Raw genomic sequence first — 22,305 nt, forward strand, 5'->3', positions numbered from 1 at the left:
TCTGTAAAAAGACTGAGAGGACAGGACACCTGGGCCAAATCCAGGAAAACCTAAAGCAAGAGCAGGTGGACGTGGAAGGAGATGCCCAGAGAACTGGCTGCTGCTTCTTACCTCAACACACAGGTGCTGCCGGTGGGCAGCGTCAGCCAGACATTTACACAGCCTGCCTCAATTGCTAATGGCAGATCCCTAACTGACTAAATCTGAGATACTGAGTTTGCACGTTTCCCAGAAAACACACCTGACTGAACAAAAGAAGTCACATGCAGGATCCCTAGACCATGCTTCCTGTTCCTGCCAACACTCACAGTAAATAGTTGATGAGTCAGGAGAGTAGCAATTAGAAAAAAAATCTGATGAGATGTGAAAGAAGCTTCTTTTTACCTTTCTACCTTTGTACTGTTCTAAGTAGATGTACATGTTACTTTTATTCTTGTGAGGGGGTTATGAGATGTTTTGTTCTATTGTCTGTCTTTAACAACAGTAGTAAAAGTTGACTGTAACAATTATAAGACATAACTTGTGCTTAAGTTATAACAGTGGATACATGGATAATTATGTCATTGAAAATCAACTGGTCCTGTCTGACAGCTATTAGCTATTGATAATTTATGTCATAGCTCTATAAGATGAAATGGAATGGTCTCTGTCACTTATGAAGTAATCTCACCTATGCAATCCCAAAGGTACCCCTCCCTAACCTTTACCAGCGTTTGACACTTTAAGTGTATTGCATTCAACCATAGGGATGCGAGAATAGTAAATCTGATGAGAAGCATGATTCCGTCTACATTGTAACTTATGCCTCCTCAGGTTTCCTTTCTAAATGCCTAACACCTGGGGGCCTGGCCAGGTTGCTCTGTGGGTAAAGCATAGAGCCTTTATAGCAGAGGCTTCAGGTACAACCTTTGGTCAGGGAACATGCAAGAAGCAATCAATGAGTAAACAACCAAATGGAACGACCATGCAACACAAGTTGATGCTTCTCTCTCTCTCTCTCTCTCTCTCTCTCACCCTTCTGCCTCTCTTTCTCAAGTCAATAGAAAAATTAAAATAAGTGAGTAAATAAATAAATAAGAAAATAAATGTCTAACCATTGAAATAATAGTGGCTTCTTATACAATACAGATTTTAATGACTAATTCTCTGGCAAATATTTCCAGCCCCGCAATCCCTCAGAAGCAATCAAGTTAGCTGTCCTCTCCTCCTGGGCCCCCTGCCCATCAGTTCTCAGAAAGAGCAGAATGACACTGACCAAGAAGCAGATGTGTCCAAGGAGAGCATCCAAGCTTATATTCTGAACAAGGGAGAAATAAGACAAATTATGGTACTTACCCTGGCTGGCTGTTGAGGAACTGAAGAAAATAATGCATGTAAAGTACTGGAAATAAATAGTAATCATTCTATGTACATTAAGTAACCAAAAAGTAACAGTAATATTGGTTATAATAGAGATAATACACCTGCAGAATTATCATGTCTGACTCCTCAGAGTCAACAGCTCATTATTCCATTTATCTTATTTTTTGACATACACAGAGAGAGAGAGAGACAGACAGGGACAGACAAGCAGAAAGGGAGGAAGATGAGAAGAATTAATTCTTTGTTGCAGCTCCTTAGGTGACTCCAGCAGAGCAAGTAATCCCTTGCTCTAGCCAGTGACTTTTGAGCTCAAGCCAGCACCCATGAGGCTATAATCCCATGCTCAAGCCAGTGACCCCCACTCAAGCCAGTTACCCCCCCCCCCCTGCTCAAACCGGATGATCCTGTGCTCAAGCCAGAGACCTTGGGGTTTTGAAATTAGGTCCTCTGAGTCCCAGTACAGTGCTCTATCCACTGCACTACTGCCTGGTCAGGCTCATCATTTCATTTAGTACAAAATAAGAGATGGTAAAATAGAAGCCACACGAGTCCTTCCAAATCATGCACTGTGAACTAGGCCCTTGTAGGGCTGTTTGCATTAAAACCGCTGTTCCCCTGGGTTTGACTTACACCTTCAGAAGCAATAGTGCCAAGTCCAAGCACTGGCATGAAGTGTCCATCATGCAGTTTCACAAAACGGCTACGTTTGGGGTCCATCACTGTTTACAGTCCCGGTGAAGCGGACTCTGTTTTTCCTTCCTTTTCTGGACTGCAACCAAAATAGAAGACGAGGCTTTAGTAATTTTTATTCATACGAATCATAAGCAAGGCGGGGCTGAGATGGCAGCTGGCCAGGGTTACATAATGAAAGGAACGGATACACGGACTTCCTTGTACTTCTTCTAGCTCCCTGCAGGCACAGCACGCACACCTCCCAGGAACAAGTGTACAGAAATATAATGCATACTACAGAAGCTAACATGTTCCCTCTAGCATCACTCTCCCTGGATTCCTAAGTTAAAAAAGAAATAATAACCATGTCAAGTTGTCCATGATCATCACAGCAGACTTACTCCACAAGATGCAAAATAGTCATTAGGTTAGTCATTTTTATTTTTATTTCTTTTATTGACTTTAAATTTTTGTGTTAACATAGATTCCACTGTCCCCCCTAGTACATCCCCCCTCCCCCATGTTCCCCTCAACATCCCCCTTGTCCCCTCCTTCCAGTGCCCTTCTCCCTTCTTCCAGAATTTGCTTTTCTGCTCTCAATAACGTTGTTATGTGTATATAATTTTACCAATCTCTTTCCCTTCTCTGATTCCATCCTATCATCCCCTTTCTCTCTGTCTGCTTTCCCTCTGGTCCCATTGACCCCGCCTCTGCCTCTATTCCATTCCTCACTTCACATTGTTCATTGGATTCCTCAAATGAGTGTGGTCATATGATATTTTTCTTTCTCTGCCTGGCTTATTTCACTTAGCATAATAGGTTCAAGGTCCATCCATGTTGTTGCAAAAGGTAATATATCCTTTTTCATGGTCCTATAGTATTCCATTATGTATATAGAGGTAGTCAACCTGGTCCCTACTGCCCACTAGTAGGCTTTCCTGCTTTCATGGTGGGTAGTAGCAGAGTAACCAAAGTATAAATAAAAAGATAGATTTAACTATAGTAAGTTGTTTTATAAAGACATATTCTGCCAAACAGTGAAAATCTGACATAAAGTACTTAGTAAGTGATTATTATTATATGTTTTAACTTGCTGTAACTGTGCTTTATAAATTTTATAAAGTAAAGTTACTTCCCTACTTTATAAATTACCATTAATATGGAATTTGTGGGCGGTTAGAAAATTTTACTACTAACAGAGATATAAAAGTGGGCGGTAGTTATAAAAAAATTGACTATCCCTGGTGTATATGTACCACAGCTTTTTAATCCACTCGTCCACTGTTGGACATTTGAGCTATTTTCAGATCTTGAGACTTGAGTTGTTTCTCAACCTTCATTTCGTCAACTATACCATTAAAAATAATATTATACAGAACTTCCTGAACAGAGACCTCCATGCCTGGTCCCAAGCACACATGTAAGAAAATTACCTAGCAACCACCAACACTTAGTTTCATTATCTTTTTCCACTATATCAAGACCTCATTCCACCCTCTGATTCTGTATCTTGTTTCTTTGAATCATTTTGACAAGAAAAAAATAGCCTGAGATCCAGGATGAATTTCTGTAGTTGTGCTTTCTTTCAGCTATGCCTCCTACTGAAAAAGCGTACTCAAGTCACCCCTCCTTCCCATCAGCCTTATGAATTCTGACTCAACCTAAAAGTCTGTGCTCCTGCCTACATCTTATATGACCTCACTGGAGGGGTAATCACTTTGTGTGACCTCACATGGTGACAGCATCAATTAATGTAGTTCAAAAAGACATATTAGAGAAATTGAACTCTCAACCTATCTGGAACTTCTGCTAGATAAAACCACTAAATGTTACTTTGTTTAATGATAGCATTAGGCCGTGTTTCCCCATCCTGTATTCAGTTGTGCAGTTGGTGTGTTGCAGTCAACCAAAAGACATAACATTAGAATTCATCTTACTTTCAACCCATGCCTCTGGCTGGTCAAGGTCAGAATTCTGATTCCATTATTCCATGTATTTAGTATTTATCACAACTATAAATTTAATGAGTATACTTTTTATATTTTCATTGTAAAATTAGGGCTAAGTCTTGTGTCAGATCATAAGAAAGTTCTCACAATTGATGTTAATAGCCTTTAGTACATTATACCACAGTTATAAATGTCTAATACCCCCTTCAATAATCACCAGTGTTTTACACTTAATGTCTTGTTTAAGTGCAAAGACAGTATTTTTTTTCCTTGCTTCCTAATTCAGCAGCCCATGAACATTGTTAGTAAAATATAATGGGTCTATTTTTTCCTTAGTCAAGTCATATGAGGCTACCAGGCTCTCTGCTTCTCTTTCTAAAAGAACTCATTAAACCTGCATTTAAACATTATCCTAAGACATCTCTAGAGGTTGATATCATGCCTGACAGCATATTGTTTTCAGAATCCATCTTCTCTTTGCAGCTGGAAAAATACTGTGTTTACGTCAAATATTTCTCCTCTTTTCTAAGGGTTCTCAGAGTTTACTAATGAGAGAGGACTCTCTCATGGAGCTCATCCTCCATTAGGGGAGCTGTGGGCACTTCCAGATGGCCTCAGTGGTTCCTGCCTCCCTGTATTCATGCTTTGCATAATACTCCATCCTTGAGTGTGGATAGTACTTGTGACCTGCTTCTAACCAATAAAATATTACAAAAGCAAGGATATTATTTCTATTATTAGGTTACACAATATTGTGATGTCTACCTTGCAAAGGTGGCTGAGGGTCTAGAGGGACTCTCAATGCAGGGAGTGTTGCCTGAGAGGTGTGCGTGCTCAGGCCCAAGCCTAGAGCCCCAGCCTAGAGCCCCAGAGCCTAGAAGAGGTGCCTACACAGAATTTGGGGGTGGAAAGAGCCAAGTTTCTGTCTGTGAGAAAGAGAAGGAGCTCTCGGAGATGCAGGTGCAGTTTTAAAAGGGCCGTGCAGATAATGTTGTTCACAGCCACTTACCTGAGGCTCCGGTGGAGGGAGAGCTTAGAGGAATACAGTTGCATGAAGAGAGTGTAAAGTTTGAGGCCCAGGGAGAGACACAGTGAGGGATGGCCACTGGAACCCCTGTGTCGTGTCATTCGGCAATCACCAACTTGGGAGGAGCAGCCCCCTCTGAGCAGCATCATTCTGGGAAAAAGCAACTGCTCTGCCCTCAGGAGTCTCTGCTGCCTCATCCTGTAGTGACTGAGTAGTTTGGAGAGGGACTGGGTAGTTTGGAGAGGCCCGGAAGAAGGGAGCATGTCAGTTACTCAGTTTTCTGTGTTGAGGCCAAAGCTTTACAGCACACACCCTTGAGACTAAGACTGATAATTCTACCACATGGGAAACAGTAGAAACTTTCCAAACTGCGGGCAGACCTTATCTCTGTGTCTCAGAGAACACACCCTACTGATGTCTGTGAAAAAAGTCTGGACAGACTGCATTGGGGCTGAGGGGTGGAAACACACCCACCACCCTTCCTAATCCACGAATTGTTGCAGACTCTAGACCAGTGTTTCCCAACATGGGGCCCACGCCCCACAGGGGGGCAATTCAATAGTTAAGGGGGGCAATTTGAAAATGGACTCGACACAATTTTAACTCTTTCGCCCCAGGCTATTTAAATGCAATGCTAGATATCGGTGCCAAATTTAACAAAAAATGCAATTCTTAAATAATTGCGGTAAATAATTATTCAGTATAATTTCGTTTGACGAGACCAAAATATCAACTGGGTGATTGGCGTCGTCAAGTAAACTTCATCCTGGGTTCACCGCGGAGCCTGCCATCTGCCGCGGGGAACCCCAGACGTTTTAAAAACTCGCTAAACAACGCAGTTATTCTTACCTAATTGGCCCATCGCAACTTCTGTAGTGTTTCACATCATTCAGTTGGTGTTAATTTGAAATAAGTGTCAGTCAAAACTGTTGTAAAAGCTCGTTGATTTAATAAATATACATATATATATTGTATAGATATAATTGGTAAGTATTTGATTTTATTTTTATCAATAGTAAACTCTTTATTAAGTACTTCTTGCATCGGGGCTAGAAAGCAATAATATTTTATAAATATTATTGGGGCTATAATAGTGCATGCATGACAATTTTAATTTTAGAAGCATAACTTTCCAGAAAATTTTTTCAAGTGGAAAAAATATAGATACCTTTTGATTTGCGGTGGTAGTGTAGTAAATGTGTTATGTACATTTAAATAAATATGAATTTTTAGTATATGTTTACTCTATGTCACATTGAATATATTTTAACACATATTTTAATATGTTTTTAATTGATCTTATTTTTATTTCTTATAGCCCATAGTAAAATGAGTGGTGCAAGCAAGAAAAAAACTCGTCAATATTCGGAGGAATATTTAAAATTTAGGTTCATACCCGCTGTTCACGATGAGCGGATTCCTTTTTGTCTTTTATGCCAGAATGCTTGACCAACAAATCAATGAAACGAGGTCGTCTTGAGGCGCATTTGAAGGCGAAACATAGTGCTCATATTAATTCAGATTTGAGTTACTTTAAAACTTTAAAGAAAAATTTTGAAAAAAGAACAACATTAAAATCTCTATTTACTGCTCATACTTCAACTAATAATCATATTCTTGAGGCTAGTTATCAAATTTCTTTATTCATTGCTAAAACTGGAGAAAATCACACTATAGGAGAGAATTTAATAAAACCGTCAATATCAGCATTTCTTAAAACGGTTCTTGAAAAAGATGACAAAGATGTAAAAGCTATGCCACTCAGTGACAATACTGTTAGCAGAAGAATAGATGAAATGAGTGAGGATATTGAAAAACAACTTATTGAAAAGCTGAAAACAAGAAAATTCTCCTTGCAAATGGATGAATCAACTTTGAGAGACAGTGAGGCAGTATTGATAACTTACGTAAGATATATTGATAAAGGACATTTTGCTGAAGAAACGTTGTTCTGTAAAAGATTAGAAAGCACCACTACCTCCAAAGATATATATAATAAGCTAAAAAAACTACTTAGATGTCAATGATATACCAATGAAAAATATAACATCTTGTGCTGCAGATGGTGCTCCCAATATGATGGGCAAGAAAAATGGCTGCTTAAAATTGATGAAAGATGCAAATCCAGAAATGATTCTTGTGCATTGTGTTATTCATAGGGAAAACTTAGTAGCTAAAAACATCTCGCCTGTTCTGAATGAAGTATTACATACAGTAATAAAGTATGTTAATGCTATTAAAGCTAGTGCCAAATGTGAGCGTCTTTTCAAGCTATTTTGTGAAGAACAAAATGAAGACCATGTGAGACTTTTACTTCATACTGAAGTAAGATGGCTATCTAAAGGAAACTGATTGAAAAGATTTATGGAACTGTTTGATACTATTAGTGATTTTTTAAGCGACAAACCTGAAATGAAGTATCTGTTAACAATAGATGGTAAAGCATTTGTGAGTTATTTAGCCAATATCTTTGAAAAACTAAATATATTAAATAAGCAACTTCAAGGAACAAATAAAACTCTTGTCGATGCAAAAGCAAAGATATTTGGTTTCATTACCAATATTGAGTTATGTCAGAAACATATTAACAACAAAAACTTTAAACAGTTTCATTGGCTCCAAAAATGTGAAGTAACTGATACTGCTTTACTTGTTATTGTCAATCATTTGAATATTCTATCAGCTGATTTAAAAGAAAGATTTTCTGATTTAAAACAAATTGATTTCCCAACATGGATGATGCAGCCAATGTTAGTGGATTTGTCTGATATATCAAATATGCAGTATCAAGAAGAACTCGCAGAATTGCAAAATGATGAGTCAGTTAAAGCTTTATTTAATATCAAAGGAGCGATGGCATGGCTTTGTGAGGAAACAGAAATCAAATACCCAAATTCAACCAAATGTGCAAGAAAACTATTGCTACCGTTTCCATCTTCATTTTTAGCTAAATGTGGATTTAGTGCTGTAAATGATTTACTGTTAAAAATAAGAAATCGTCTGGATATAACACAACGTGGAGACTTGAGACTAAAGCTAACCAAATTGGAACCTAATATAAAATCTCTGGGTAGCAAGCATCAAGCACAAGGATCACACTAAATTAAAATAATAAATTAATATAGAAAAATCTGTATTAAAATTATTTGGAATTTAAATTTCTGTTTTTCATTATATGTTTTTAAATTTTACTTACTGTGTTTTGTTAACAATTTCATAGTGATTTCTTCCTAGAACCTATCATTTATGTTTATTAAGTGAACAAATCAATTTTTTAATGTTAAAAATTATGTATGTTACATGGGGGGGGGACATAAAAATTTTAGAAAGGTTAAGGTGGGGCATGGCACAAAAAAGGTTGGGAAACACTGCTCTAGACTCTACCAGAGGTTTATTTCAATCGAGAGCCAAACAAGCCAGCAGATAGAGGCAGTAGGAGGTGAGACTCAAGGCAACTTGGCCTTTTAAGTGGACTTTCCCTCACACCTAGATGGGTAAAAGCCAGCTTAGGCATGCAGCTGATATTTCCATGTGCACCTGGGTCCAGCAGAGGCAGCCACAAACTCTGGATTGCTTATAGCTCAAAGAATGTTGCTGACGGACAGTCACAGCAAGTGTCTTTCAATGGTCTGTGCTGGGTTCCTGCCAGGGAGGCCTTCGGATGGACACACCCAGTGGCCAGCTGCAGAGAGCATCAGTTCAGGACTTAACAACCCTTGCTATAATGATATCTTAAGAAAGAGATACTAACATCTGGCTCATCTGAGCCAAGGTTCACTCTCGTGATCAGCACCGGCACAGCAGCTCTTGTGCATTAGATAGGATGGAGCTTCACAGTCAGTCAGACTGGGTGCTAGATATGCTCTCCTATGGGGCTAAATTCTATAGGGGAAAGATAGAGAGGCTTGGAGCATGGACATTTAATATGTGGGTCACTGTAAGCCTATATATGGATATGGGTGAGGGGCTTAGTGACACTCTGGGGGCAGGTCACACTCAGCCACAGAAGAGGACCCTCTCAGTCTTCTTCCTGTGACCATGGTCTCACCAGCTATAAAGAATTCGGCAGAAGGGATTGTCTGCCATATCTAATCTAAACTTGCTGCTCACCTTGTTGGGGAGAAATAAAATTAGAGTATCCAACAGTGGCTGAGGGATTATGGCCTGGAGTAAGGGCCATGTTCCCCATACTGAGCACATGACCAAGACACCCCTGAAGTAGAGGGTTCCACTAAAGTTGTATTCCCAACTTCAGCTGCCCTAACACACCAAGTGTGCAACCTGTAGAGGAGTTCATAATGTGAGGTGAGTGTGAGCCCTCACTACAGTCTTTCTACAGAAGACTCTGTTGGAAGACCAGTCAGCTTCAAGGGAAGAAGAAGCAGCTGAAAAGTGGAGACAAATCTTACAGAAGTTGGGTCTTTTACAGAGATGCAGCCATATCTAAGCAGGAGGAAGCTGACTCTTTTACAAAGTTGGCACCTCCCACACAACTGAGGCACAGAAAACTCAGACAGAAACAGTAAAAAGAGGATTAGCTTCAGACAGGTAGTTCACAGGATGTTACAAACAAGAGCTGATGCCAACCCAAGAAGACCTAGAGCCAAAACAACTGGTAGAGGGTGGCAGATAGCACAAACCCTAAACTCAGCTAGCTACACAAACAACAAACCCAAAGGAAGAATCTAGCAGGCAACATACACTGTGGAGAATAAATAAACCCAACAGGACAGACATTACACAGCATGTACTATACATGATCAATGCTGAACCTTAGAGCCAGCCAGCTGAAAGGATAACTGTACCCAAGAAAGGACCAACTGCATTAAATATCCACATACCACAAGGGGAAAAACAGTACCCACAAAAAGCATTCGTTGAACAAGGAGAACAGGTGGCCTGGAGATTATTACCAACATGCCCATCTTTTTCAAAAAGACACCAGATATTTTCAAAGTCAAACAGCACTACATAATACACAGACAAAATGAGCAGATGGAGAAATGTGACCCCAATGTATCAACAAAAGAAGTCTCCTGAAAAGAACTAAATGAAATGGAAGTAACCAAACTACAAGATGCAGAGTTTAAAATAATAATTTTTAGTATGGTCAAGAATCTTAGAGCAAAGATGCATGGAAATAATGAGCATGAAAATAAAGAGCTAGCAAACATCAAAATGGACATTGAAAGTATAAACAAGAACCACTCAGAAATGACAAATACTGTAAAAAAAATGGCTGGGACTTAGTCTGTTGTCCTGAGATAAGTCTTTGGTGCGGACTTTGGAATGCGAAGTCCTATAGGGGAAGAACGCTGCTTCTGCAAGTGCTGATAAAATTATTTAAAGGAAATAGCTGATCCCTAGGGCCTTTTGTCTACATACCTGAAAGGTATTAGTTAATTACTTTTCTCTGAACCTGAACCCAGGCTCTGATAATTTGCTTGATGAGAAAAGACCAATAAATTCAATGAGGCTTCAGAAATCTGAGCTCTCAGTCCTAGAGGCTGGAGTCCCTGCACCCATCTTTTCTGTATGTTGTGCCTTGTGTATTTTTCTTAAGCCCTTTAGCACCTTCCTTTCATGCACACCCATTCCTGAGCTGGTCATGGCAAATTGCAATAACAGAAATGAAGACTGCACTAGTAGAAACCAATAGCAGGCTGAATGAAGCAGAGGATCAAATCAGCAATTTAGAGGACAAGATAAACAAAAGCACAGAAGCAGCACAGCAAAAGAAAAGAGTCTCAAATAGACTGAGGAAACTCTAAGAAACCTCTGTGACAACATGAAGAGAAATAACATCCACTTCATAGGGGTTCCTGAAGAAGAAGAGAACAAACAAGCAATTTAGAACCTGTTTGAGGAAATCATAGCTGGACTCATCCAGTGTTGGAGGTGGCCATAGCTGGGGAAGGGGTTGATCCTTCCACAAAATACAAGACTAAAGTGTTTCCAGGTACCCATTTCCAGACATCTCTTCAGCTCCAATCAGACCAACAAAACACAGCTAAAAACAAAAAGTGGGGAGGAGGGGTAGTGACTCTGGTCTCCATGGAGATCTGAAATACACCTCCCCCTACTGAAGCTGAGAAAACAACCCGCCCCCAGGGAGAGTAACTGTCAGATAAGGCCTTCAGAGTCTCAGGTTAAACCCACCACATTCTTGTACACAGTTTCAAATAAGCCCCTGCTGAGATCAGTAAACAAGACTACCACCTTGTTAAGAAAACTGAGAAGAAAACAAACAAATTAAGACTTCAAATAGCTCTACTCGAAAAGCCAAATCCAACAGTAAATCACAAATAACAGCTGATGCCAACCCAAGAAGTCCTAGAAATGACACAACTGAAAATTGAAGGCAGACAACACCAAGCCTAGACTCAACCAGCTTTAGAAACAACACAACCAAACACACAGACTAATGAAAAGACAGAGAAGCGCAATCCAAATAAAACCACAAGAGAAACCTTCAGGAAATGAACTGAATGATATAGAAATAACCAAACTTCCAGATGCAGAGTTCAAAATAATGATTATTAGGATGCTTAGGATCTTAGAACAACAATGGATGGTCATTACAAACATCTAAATAAAGAGATAGAATAATAAAAAAAGGACATTAAAATATTAAAAAAGAATCAGTCAGAGATTCTTTAAAATACAATATTGTATTCTGAAAAATACATATCAGAAATGAAGACCAAAATGGAAGGAATTAAAAGCAGGGTGGATGAAGCTGATTGTTGGGCAGATAAGATGTATTATGCTCACTTTGTTAAAGAGGCCGTTGCCCAGGTGGTATTAATGTGTGTTGGGGTGGGCTAAAGGCAGGCAGAATCCTTATAGCCTGTGACTGGGTTTTGGAGCCCAGTGTGTATTTTTACTTGCCCGCCGGGTGCAAGGTAGGATTAAAGGTTATGGCCCACCAGTTTTTGGCTCCATGGTTTCTTTACCGACTGTTCGAATCCAATACGAACCTGCATGGGCCGGGCTGCTGTGTTAGTGGCCCTGGCTGTGCCTGCTGGCTTTACATTTGGCGTAGTCTGTGGCAGGATTCGATACAGATCGGCAAGGAGCCTTTGAGTGGTGGAGTAGAGGACTGGCTAGTTTTAGGGTTCCCCATGGCTGTCCTTTTGGGGATTGTAGGCTGGCTGACTTTTACAGCCATGCGTGAGGAAACCGAGAGCTCTGTGAAAGAGGCTGCCTGGGACCTGCAAACCGAGCAGCAGAAGGAGTTGGAGCAAACGCAGGAGAAACCGATGCTGACCCTGGAGCTGGAGGAAATGCTGGAGGAGGAGGCCGACCAGGTGTTCGAGATTCGCCTGGAAATGGAGCAAACACTGGAGGAGGATTCAGAGGTTCGTGAGTTGCAGCTTGCCCTGGATGTTGCGGAGAGCCAGCAGCGGCAGGAGGCCAGGGCTGAGGCTGAGGCTGAAGCTGAGGCCGGGCCCGGAGCTGCAAGGTCTGCGGAGCAGAAGGCTGCGGCAGCCCGGGGCTTGAGCCTGGCAGCTGGAGCTGGTGTTTTCAGTCCCTCTTTGGAGGATGAGGAGAATTGGACTGGAGTTGCAATCCGCAGTTTCCAGAAGGTGAAAGCGCAGCTGGAAGGAGCACCTACTTCGGCCCTGGTAGGTCTGCGATTTTGGGAAATAGGGCTGGACATGCTTTCCGGAGCAGAGATGGAAATGCTGACTGTCATTGCCACGTGCCCCTCTTTGGGACAGTGTAAGACCTGCCAGGATGGCAGGGATGAGGGGGGTGGCTGATGACCCACGTGCGTTGACTGATTTCCTGGACTACGACCGGAGTGGGCATTGGCTCCTTTGTTGGATGGACTTTCGGATTACGGATTTTGGACAATGTAAAATACCCTGATGGGGGTGGGGGGTGGCTTTGCTGGAAGCACTCCCCTACCCCGGGAAGCTTTTCCCGTGGCTAGAAAGAAGACCGAGGACATTTTGCGCTTTGGGCTAAGTGCTCAAAGACTGGTGAAATGTACCTTTGTAATTGTTGAAACTGTATGATTTTTGCTGTTGTAATCTGTGTAATGTTCTAATTTCCTTGCACAGGAATGCTGGTGATGTAAATTGTGGGTAGTAAAGTGAGCATAGGGGTGGATTGTTGGGCAGATAAGATGTATTATGCTCACTTTGTTAAAGAGGCCATTGCCCAGGTGGTATTAATGTGTGTTGGGGTGGGCTAAAGGCAGGCAGAATCCTTGTAGCCTGGGGCTTGATTTTGGGATTAAGCCTTTCCTACCCTTTTTGGTGTAAGGTGGTACAATCCTATCATGCCTCAGAGAAGTGACTTTGTATTAAGAGACTTCCCTATTATGTATATTGGATTAAGGGTTTGGATTTCTACACTATAAAATGGGAACGGAGCGGGAGTTTGGTGCTTGGTTCCTGAGGTTAGCATGAGAGAGCGGAGAGAGTAGAGCCAGCAGCTAAAGGAGGCCACATGGAGGAGGCCAGGAGAAGCAGCCAAGATGGCGGAGTGCTGAGTGAGATGCCAGTTTGTGTAGAGTTTGTATCTGGGATAAGGGAGGAGATGGGGAACTGAGGAGAAGAAGTCTGGTGAGCTAGAAACCTTTGATTCTAGGAAACTCGGATAAGTCAGTGGCTTTGTGAGCACTGAGTGTGACTGGGTTTTGGAGCCCAGTGTGTATTTTTACTTGCCCGCCGGGTGCAAGGTAGGATTAAAGGTTATGGCCCACCAGTTTTTGGCTCCATGGTTTCTTTACCGACTGTTCGAATCCAATACGAACCTGCATGGGCCGGGCTGCTGTGTTAGTGGCCCTGGCTGTGCCTGCTGGCTTTACACTGATGATTGAATCAGTGAGTTGGAGGACAGGATGAATGAAGGCATGGAAGCAGAGCAGAAAAAAAGAAAAGAGATTCAAAAAGTCTGAGGAAACTCTAACAGAGTACTGTGACAATAAGAGAAAAAACATCTGCATCATAGGGGTTCCTGAAGAAGAAGAGAAAGAACAAGTGATAGAAACTTTATTCAATCAAATCATAGCTGAACACTTCCCTAAATTGATGCAAGGAAGGGTCTCACAAGTTCAAGAAGCACAGAGAACTCCATTAAAGAGAAACCCAAAGAAACCTATTGTAAAACCAGCAGGCAGGGCCGGGGCCACAATCACAGCAGCCCGGCCCATGCAGGTTCGCATTGGATTCGGACAGTCGGTAAAGAAACCATGGAGCCAAAAACTGGTGGGCCATAACCTTTAATCCTACCTTGCACCCAGAAGGCAAGTAAAAATACACACTGGGCTCCAAAACCCAGTCACACTCAGTGCTCACAAAGCGATTGACTTATCCGAGTTACCTAGAATCAAAGGTTTCTAGCTCACCAACCTTTTTTGCGCTTTGGGCTAAGTGCTGAGAGACTGGTGAAATGTACCTTTGTAATTGTTGAAACTGTATGATTTTTGCTGTTGTAATCTGTAAAGCCAGAAGGCATGGCCAGGGCCAACATCAGAGCAGCCCGGCCCATGCAGGTTCGCATTGGATTCGGACAGTCAGTAAAGAAACCATGGAGCCAAAAACTGGTGGGCCATAGCCTTTAATCCTACCTTGCACCCAGCGGGCAAGTAAAAATACACACTGGGCTCCAAAACCCAGTCACACTCAGTGCTCACAAAGCCACTGACTTATCCGAGTTTCCTAGAATCAAAGGTTTCTAGCTCACCAACCTTATTCTCCTCAGTTCCCCATCTCCTTCCTTATCCCAGATACAAACTCTGTACAAACTGGCATCTCACTCAGCACTCCGCCATCTTGGCTGCTTTTCCTGGCCTTCTCCACGTGGCCTCCTCCCGCTGCTGGCTCTATTCTCTCTGCTCTCTCATGCTAACCTCAGGAACCAAGAGACAAACTCCCACTCCATTCCCATTTTATAGTGTAGAAATCCAAGCCCTTAATCCAATATACATAATAGGGAAGTCTCTAATACAAAGTCTCTTCTCTGAGGCATGATAGGATTGTACCACCTCACAGCAAAAAGGGTGGGACAGGCTTAATCCCAAAATCAAGCCTCAGGCTACAATTCTCAACACACATTAATATCACCTGGGTGATGGCCTCACGTGGGCAACGTCATCTTTAACAAAGTGAGCATAATATATTTTATCTTCCCAACATAATCTGTGTAATGTTCTAATTTCCTTGCACAGGAATGCTGGTGATGTAAATTGTAGGTAGTAAAGTGAGCATAGGGGTGGATTGTTGGGCAGATAAAATGTATTATGCTCACTTTGTTAAAGAGGCCGTTGCCCAGGTGATATTAATGTGTGTTGAGAATCGTTGTAGCCTGAGGCTTGGTTTTGGGATTAAGCCTTTCCCACCCTTTTTGATGTAGGGCGGTACAATCCAATCATGCCTCAGAGAAGTGACTTTGTTTTAGAGACTTCCCTACTTTGTATATTGGATTAGAGGTTGTGAAGCTACAGTATAAAGTGGGGGCAAAACGGGAGTTTGGGCTTTTGGTTCCTGAGGTTAGCATGAGAGAGCAGAGCAGAGAGCAGAAGGAGGCCACGTGGAGTAGGCCAGGAGAAGCAGCCAAGATGGCGGAGTACTGAGTGAGATGCCAGTCTGTGTAGAGTTTGTATCTGGGATAAGGAAGGAGATGGGGAACTGAGGAGAATAAGGTTGGTGAGCTAGAAACCTTTGATTCTAGGAAACTCGGATAAGTCAGTGGCTTTGTGAGCACTGAGTGTGACTGGGTTTTGGAGCCCAGTGTGTATTTTTACTTGCCCGCCGGGTGCAAGGTAGGATTAAAGGTTATGGCCCACCAGTTTTTGGCTCCATGGTTTCTTTACCGACTGTCTGAATCCAATGCGAACCTACATGGGCCGGGCGGCTGTGATAGTGGCCCTGGCTTTGGCTTCTGGCTTTACATTTATACCAAGTCACATCATAATTAAAATACCAAAGCTAAGTGATAAAGAGAAAATATTAAAAGCTGCCAAAGAAAAGGCTATCACCTACAAAGGAGCCCCCATAAGGATAAAGTCTGACTTATCAACAGAAACATTTGAGGCCAGAAGGGAATGGCAAAAAAAAGTCAAAGTAATGCAGAACAAGAGCCTACAACCAAGACTACTTTATCCAACCAGGCTATCAATTAAAATTGAAGAAAAAATAAAAAGCTTTCCAGACAAAAAAAAAAACAAAAAAAAAACACCTTAAGGAATTTATTACAACGAAACCAATACTTCAAAAAATGTTAAGGGGCCTGTTGCAAAGAGATAAAAGTGTGAAAAGGATATAGTAAAAGAAGAATAAAGCTTTAAAGAATATAACAGCAAAAAACAACTACATATCAATAATAAACTTCAATGTAAATGGATTAAATAATTCAATCAAAAGACATAGGTTAGCAGCATGAATAAGAAAACAGGACCCATACATAATGCTGTCTACAAGAGACATATCTTAAAACAAAAGATGCATATACACTGAAGGTAAAAGATTGGAAAAAAATATTTCACATCAAGGGAAATGAAAAAAAAGCTGGGGTAGCAATACTTATATCAGACAAAATGGACTTTTAAACAAAGGCTATAATAAGAGATAAAGAAGATCACTACAGACCCTGGCCAGTTGACTCAGTGGTAGAGCATCGGCCTGGCATGCAGGAGTCCCGGGATCGATTCCCAGCCAGGGCACAAAAAAGAAGCACCCATCTGCTTCTCCACCCATCCCCTCTCCTTTCTCTCTGTCTCTCTCTTGCCCTCCTGCAATCAAGGCTCCATTGGAGCAGGGTTGGCCCAGGCACTGGGGATAGCTCCATGGCCTCTGCCTCAGGCACTAGAATGCCTCTGGTTGCAACAGAGCAATGCCCAAGATGGGCAGAGAATCGCCCCCTGGTGGGCATGCTGGGTGGATCCTGGTCGGCGCATGTGGGAGTCTGTCTGACTGCCTCCCCGTTTCCAACTTCAGAAAAATACAAAAAAAATAAAGAAGGTCACAACGTATTGATAAATGGAGCAATCCAAAAGGAAGATATAACCATTATAAATATCTACTCACCTAATATAAGGGCACCTAAATATATAAAGTAGACATTGATGGATATAAAGGCAAGATTAACAGCAATACTACAATAGTAGGGGATTTCAATACCCCACTAACATCACTAGATAGATATTCAAGAAGAAAAATTAACAAAGAAACAGCAGACTTAAAGGACACACTAGATCAACTTGATTTAATAGATATCTTCAGAACCTTTTAACCTAAAGCAGCAGAATATACATTCTTTTCAAGTTCTTATGGTACATTCTCTAGGATAAACCACATGTTAGGGCAAAAGAGTAGTCTCAACAAATTTAAGAAGATTGAAATCATATTAAGCATTTTCTCTGATCACAATGGCATGAAACTAGAAATCAACCACAACAGAAAGAGTAAAAAATTATCAAACACATGGAAAATAAATAGCACATTGTTAAATAATAAATGGATTAACAATGAGACCAAAGAAAAAATAAAAAAAATTCCTAGAAACGAATGATAATTAGCATACTACAACTGTAAAATTTTGGGACACAGCAAAAGCAGTACTGAGAGGGAAGTTCATAGCACTACAGGCATACTTTAAGAAGATAGAAAATGATCAAATAAACAATTTAACTCTGCATCTACAAAAACTAGAAAAAAGAATAGCAAGTAAAGCTCAGAGGTAGTAGAAGGAAAAAAAATAATAAAGATCAGAGCAGAAATAAATGACATAGAGGCTAAAGAAACAATAGAGATGATCAATGAAATGAAGAGCTGGTTTATTGAAAGGGTAAACAAGATCAAGGAACCCTTAACCAGACTCACCAAGAAAAAAAGGTAGAGGATTCAAATAAATAAAATTAGAAATGAGAGTGGAGAAATAACAACTGACACAACAGAAATACAAAATATTGTAAGAAAATACTATGAAGAAATGTGTGCCAAAAAACTAGACAACTTAGAGGAAGTGAACAAATTCCTTGAAACATATAATCTTCCAAATATTAATCTGGAAGAATCAGAACACCTAAACAGACGGATTACAAGAAATGAGATCGAAACAGTTATCGAAATACTCAGAAAAAAAGAAAAATCCTGGGCCTGATGGCTTCACAAGTGAATTCTACCAAATATTCAAAGAAGAACTAACTCCTATCCTTCTCAAACTATTTCAAAAAATTCAAGAGGAGGAAAAACTTCTAAGCTCCTTTTATGAGGCGAGCATAATTCTGATTCCAAAACCAGGCAAAGACAACACAAAGAAAAAAAATTATAGGCCAATATCCCTGATGAATTTAGATGCTAAAATCCTCAACAAAATATTAGCAAACAGGATACAGCAATATATGAAAAAAATCATACACCATGATCAAGTGGGATTTATTCTTGGGAGGCAAGGCTGGTACAATATTCACAAATCAAAAAATGTGATTCATCACATAAACAAAAGAAAAAAGAAAACCACATGATAATTTCAATAGATGGAGAAAAAGCTTTTGATAAAATCCAGCACCCATTCATGATCAAAACTTTCAACAAAGTGAAAATACAGGGAACATACGTCAACATAATAAAGGCCATCTATGACAAACCCAAAGACAACATCATTCTTACTGAACAAATATTAACAGCAATCCCCTTAAAATCAGGAAGAAGGCAGGGGTGCCCCCTTTCACCACTCTTATTCAACATAGTTCTGGAAGTCCTAGCCACATCAATCAGACAAGAAAAAGAAATAAAAAGCATCAAAATTGGAAAAGAAGAAGTAAAACTATCATTATTTGCAGATGATATGATATTGTATATAGAAAACCCTAAAGTCTCAGTCAAAAATCTACTGGACCTGACAAATGAATTCAGCAAAGTAGTAGGATATAAAATTAATACTCAGAAATCAGAGGCATTTTTATACACTAACAATGAATTGTTAGAAAGAGAAATTAAGGAAGAAATTCCCTTCACCATTGCAACCAAAAAAATAAAGTAACTAGGAATAAATTTAACCAGGGAGATTAAAACTTGTACTCAGAAAATTATAAAACATTGATTAAAAAAAATGAAGGATCACATAAACAAGTGGAAGCATATACTGTGCTCATGGTTAGAAAGAATAAACATCATTAAAATGTCTATATTACTCAAAGCAATTTATAAATTCAATGCAATGCTGATTAAAATACCAATGACTTACTTCTAAGATATAGAACACATATTCCTAAAATTTATATGGAACCAAAAGAGAACACGAATAGCTTCAGCAATCTTGAAAAGGAAGAATAAAGTGGGAGGTATCACACTTCCTGATATCAAGTTATACTACAGAGCCATTGTACTCAAAACAGCCTGATACAGGCATAAGAACAGGCCTATAGATCAATGGAACAGAACAGAAAACCCAGAAATAAACCCACACCTTTATGGACAACTGATATTTGACAAAGGAGGTAAGAGCATACAATGGAGTAAAGTCAGCCTCTTCAACAAATGATGTTGAAAAAATTGGACAGCTACCTGTAAAAAAATGAAACTATACAACCAACTTACACCATTCACAAAAATAAACTCAAAATGGATAAAATACTTAAATGTAAGCCATAAAACCATAAGCATCTTAGAGGAAAACATAGGCAGTAAGCTCTCTGATATCTCTCACAGCAATATATTTGCCGATTTATCTCCATGGGAAAGTGAAATAAAAGACAGGATAAACAAATGGGGCTATATCACACTAAAAGCTTTTGTGCAGCTAAAGAGAAAAAGAACAGAATAAATAGACAAACTACACAATGGGAGAACATATTTGACAATACATCTGATAAGGGACTAATAACCAAAATTTATAAAGATCTTGTAAAACTCAACACCAGGAAGACAAACAATCCAATCAAAAAATGGAAGAAAGAAATGAATAGTCACTTCTCTAAAGAGGACATACAGATGGCCAATGGGTATATGAAAAAATACTCAACATCACTAATCATTAGAGAAATGCAAATTAAAACCACAATGAGATATCACTTCACACCAGTCAGAACGGCGCTCATCAACAAAACAACACAGAATAAGTGCTGGCCAGGATGTGGAGAAAAGAGAACCCTCCTGCACTGTTAGTGACAATGGAGACAGGTGCAGCCACTGTGGAAAACAGTATGGAGATTCCTCCAAAAATAAAAATCAAACTTCCTTTTGACCCAGCTATCCCACTTTTAGGAATATACCCCAAGAACACCATAACACTGTTTCAAAAGAAGAAATGCACCCCCATGTTTATGGCAGCATTGTTGACAATAGCGAAGATCTGGAAACAGCCCAAGTGTCTGTCAGTGGACGAGTGAATTAAAATGCTTTGGTACATATGTACTGTGGAATCCTACTCCGCCGTAAGAAATGATGACATTGGATCATTTAACAACATGGGTGGACCTTGATAACATTATACTGAGTGACATAAGTAAATCAGAAAAAACTAAGAACTGTAAGATTCCATACATAGATGGGACTCAGAGACATGGACAAGAATGTGGTGGTTACGGAGTGGGAGGGAAGACTGGGAGGGGGTTGGGGGAGGGAAGGGGCACAAAGAAAACCAGTTAGAATTTGATGGAAGACAATTGGACTTTAAGTGATGGGAATGCAGTATAATCAAGTATCAAAATAACCTGGAGATGTTTTCTCTGAACATATGTACTCTGATTTAGCAATGTCACCCCATTAAAATTAATAAAAAAAGTTTAAAGAAAGGGTGGCAAAGGCTTAGTCCTAAAACCAAGCCCCAGGCCCTACCTCAAGGATCCTCCCTGCCCACAGCCTGCTCCCAACACACATCAATATCACCTGGGCGACGGGCTTCCACGTGGGCAGCGCCATCTTTAACAAAGTGAGCATAATATATTTTATCTGTTAATCCTAATCCGGAGGGACCCGAAACATTGAAGACACGAACAAAGTCCGTCGATTACACACCAAATCTTTATTGTCTAGTTTGGCCAAGCGGCGTCAACTCAGAACAGAAATCTGAGGGAGAGCGCGCCAGCCCTTTGTTTTACCTAGTTTTTATAGTTTTGTAAGTGGGAAGTACAGAAGCAAAAATTGTAATTAGGAGCCCCTTACCACTATTGGTTATACTCATATGTCCTTTAACATGATAGGACCACATTCAATTTGCAAGCCATACATCATTTTGGAGAAAACAAAATTTACAAGTCAACACAATGGCAGAAAGATATCTTTTTACATATTAAAAGGTATTCCCATATTGTCTAGTGTTCATCTGCTATCTCTCTGTCCAGAGTCACACGTGTTAACTACACGCATTTACATAGGAGAGGTAGTTTCCGTGGGGACAAATACCTGCAAATGGTTCATTACTATAAGAAAAGGTTATTTTGGCTTTTCTCTTCCTGCACCTGGCTAGCCACTCACCCCTTTCCCCACAGGTGTGGTAGAATGTCTGGGGATCTATGTTTTCCTCCCCTTTGCATTTACAATACAATGCCAATCACACAGTACAGAGACTATTCTCACAATTTCTCTGCACACCTTAACCCAAATTAATAAAATGTTCTTCAAGCCTCCCAAAATATTAATATTAATTCTGTAGCTTTTGGTACTTTACAACACCTGTGGGTGAAGTGGCTCAGTGGCTCCTCATTATCGGCCCAATAATGTACCCTATGCTCACATTACTACCCACAATCTATATTAATGCCATCCCTGTGCAAGGAAATTAGGCACATTACACTAATTACAACAACATGACAAATCATACAATTTCAACAATTACAAAGGTATAATTCACCAGTTTCTGAGCACTTTGCCAAAAGCGTAAAATGTCCTCGGCCTTTTTTCTAGCCATGAGAAAAGCTTCTGGGGGCAAAGGAAGGGCCTCTAGCAAAGCTGGCCCCCACCCCAATCAGGGTATTTGACATTGTACAAAATCCGTAAGTCCATCCAACAAAGGAGGCAGTGCCCACTCCATTCGTAGTCCAGGAAATCAGTCCATGCACATGGGGTGTCAGCCACATCCCTCATCCCTGCCATCCTGGCAGGTCTTACATTGCCCCAAGGAGGAGCACCTGGCAAAGGCAGTCAGCATTTCTATCTCTGCTCCAGAGAGCATGATGGCAACCACCCCTATGTCCCAAAATTGCAGACCTACCAGGGCCGTAGTAAGAATTTCTTGCTGCTGGGCTCTCATCTTCTGGAGACTGCAGATCGCAATTTCAGGCGATTCTCCTCATCCTCCAAAGAGAAACTGAAAACACCAGCTACTACCGGTGAGCTC

The 22,305-nt window shown here is 40.5% G+C and overlaps 1 protein-coding gene across 2 annotated transcripts in view; it reads right to left on the reverse strand.

The window, feature by feature from the left end:
* The window catches only part of LOC136405685 (aldo-keto reductase family 1 member C15-like), a 470,894-nt gene that overhangs the window by 11,707 nt on the left and 436,882 nt on the right, over positions 1-22,305 (reverse strand). The window contains exon 1 of one of the 2 annotated variants that reach the window (XM_066385163.1): positions 1,993-2,210. The exons of the other annotated variant lie outside the window; for it this stretch is intronic. Within the exon in view, the coding sequence (XP_066241260.1) occupies positions 1,993-2,079 (87 nt within the window). The 5' untranslated portion in view covers positions 2,080-2,210. Of the gene's footprint in view, positions 1-1,992; positions 2,211-22,305 lie in introns of those variants that run through there. 2 annotated transcript variants of the gene reach the window in all.

This window comes from Saccopteryx leptura, chromosome 5, assembly GCF_036850995.1.
Source record: "Saccopteryx leptura isolate mSacLep1 chromosome 5, mSacLep1_pri_phased_curated, whole genome shotgun sequence".
Taxonomy (NCBI): domain Eukaryota; kingdom Metazoa; phylum Chordata; class Mammalia; order Chiroptera; family Emballonuridae; genus Saccopteryx; species Saccopteryx leptura.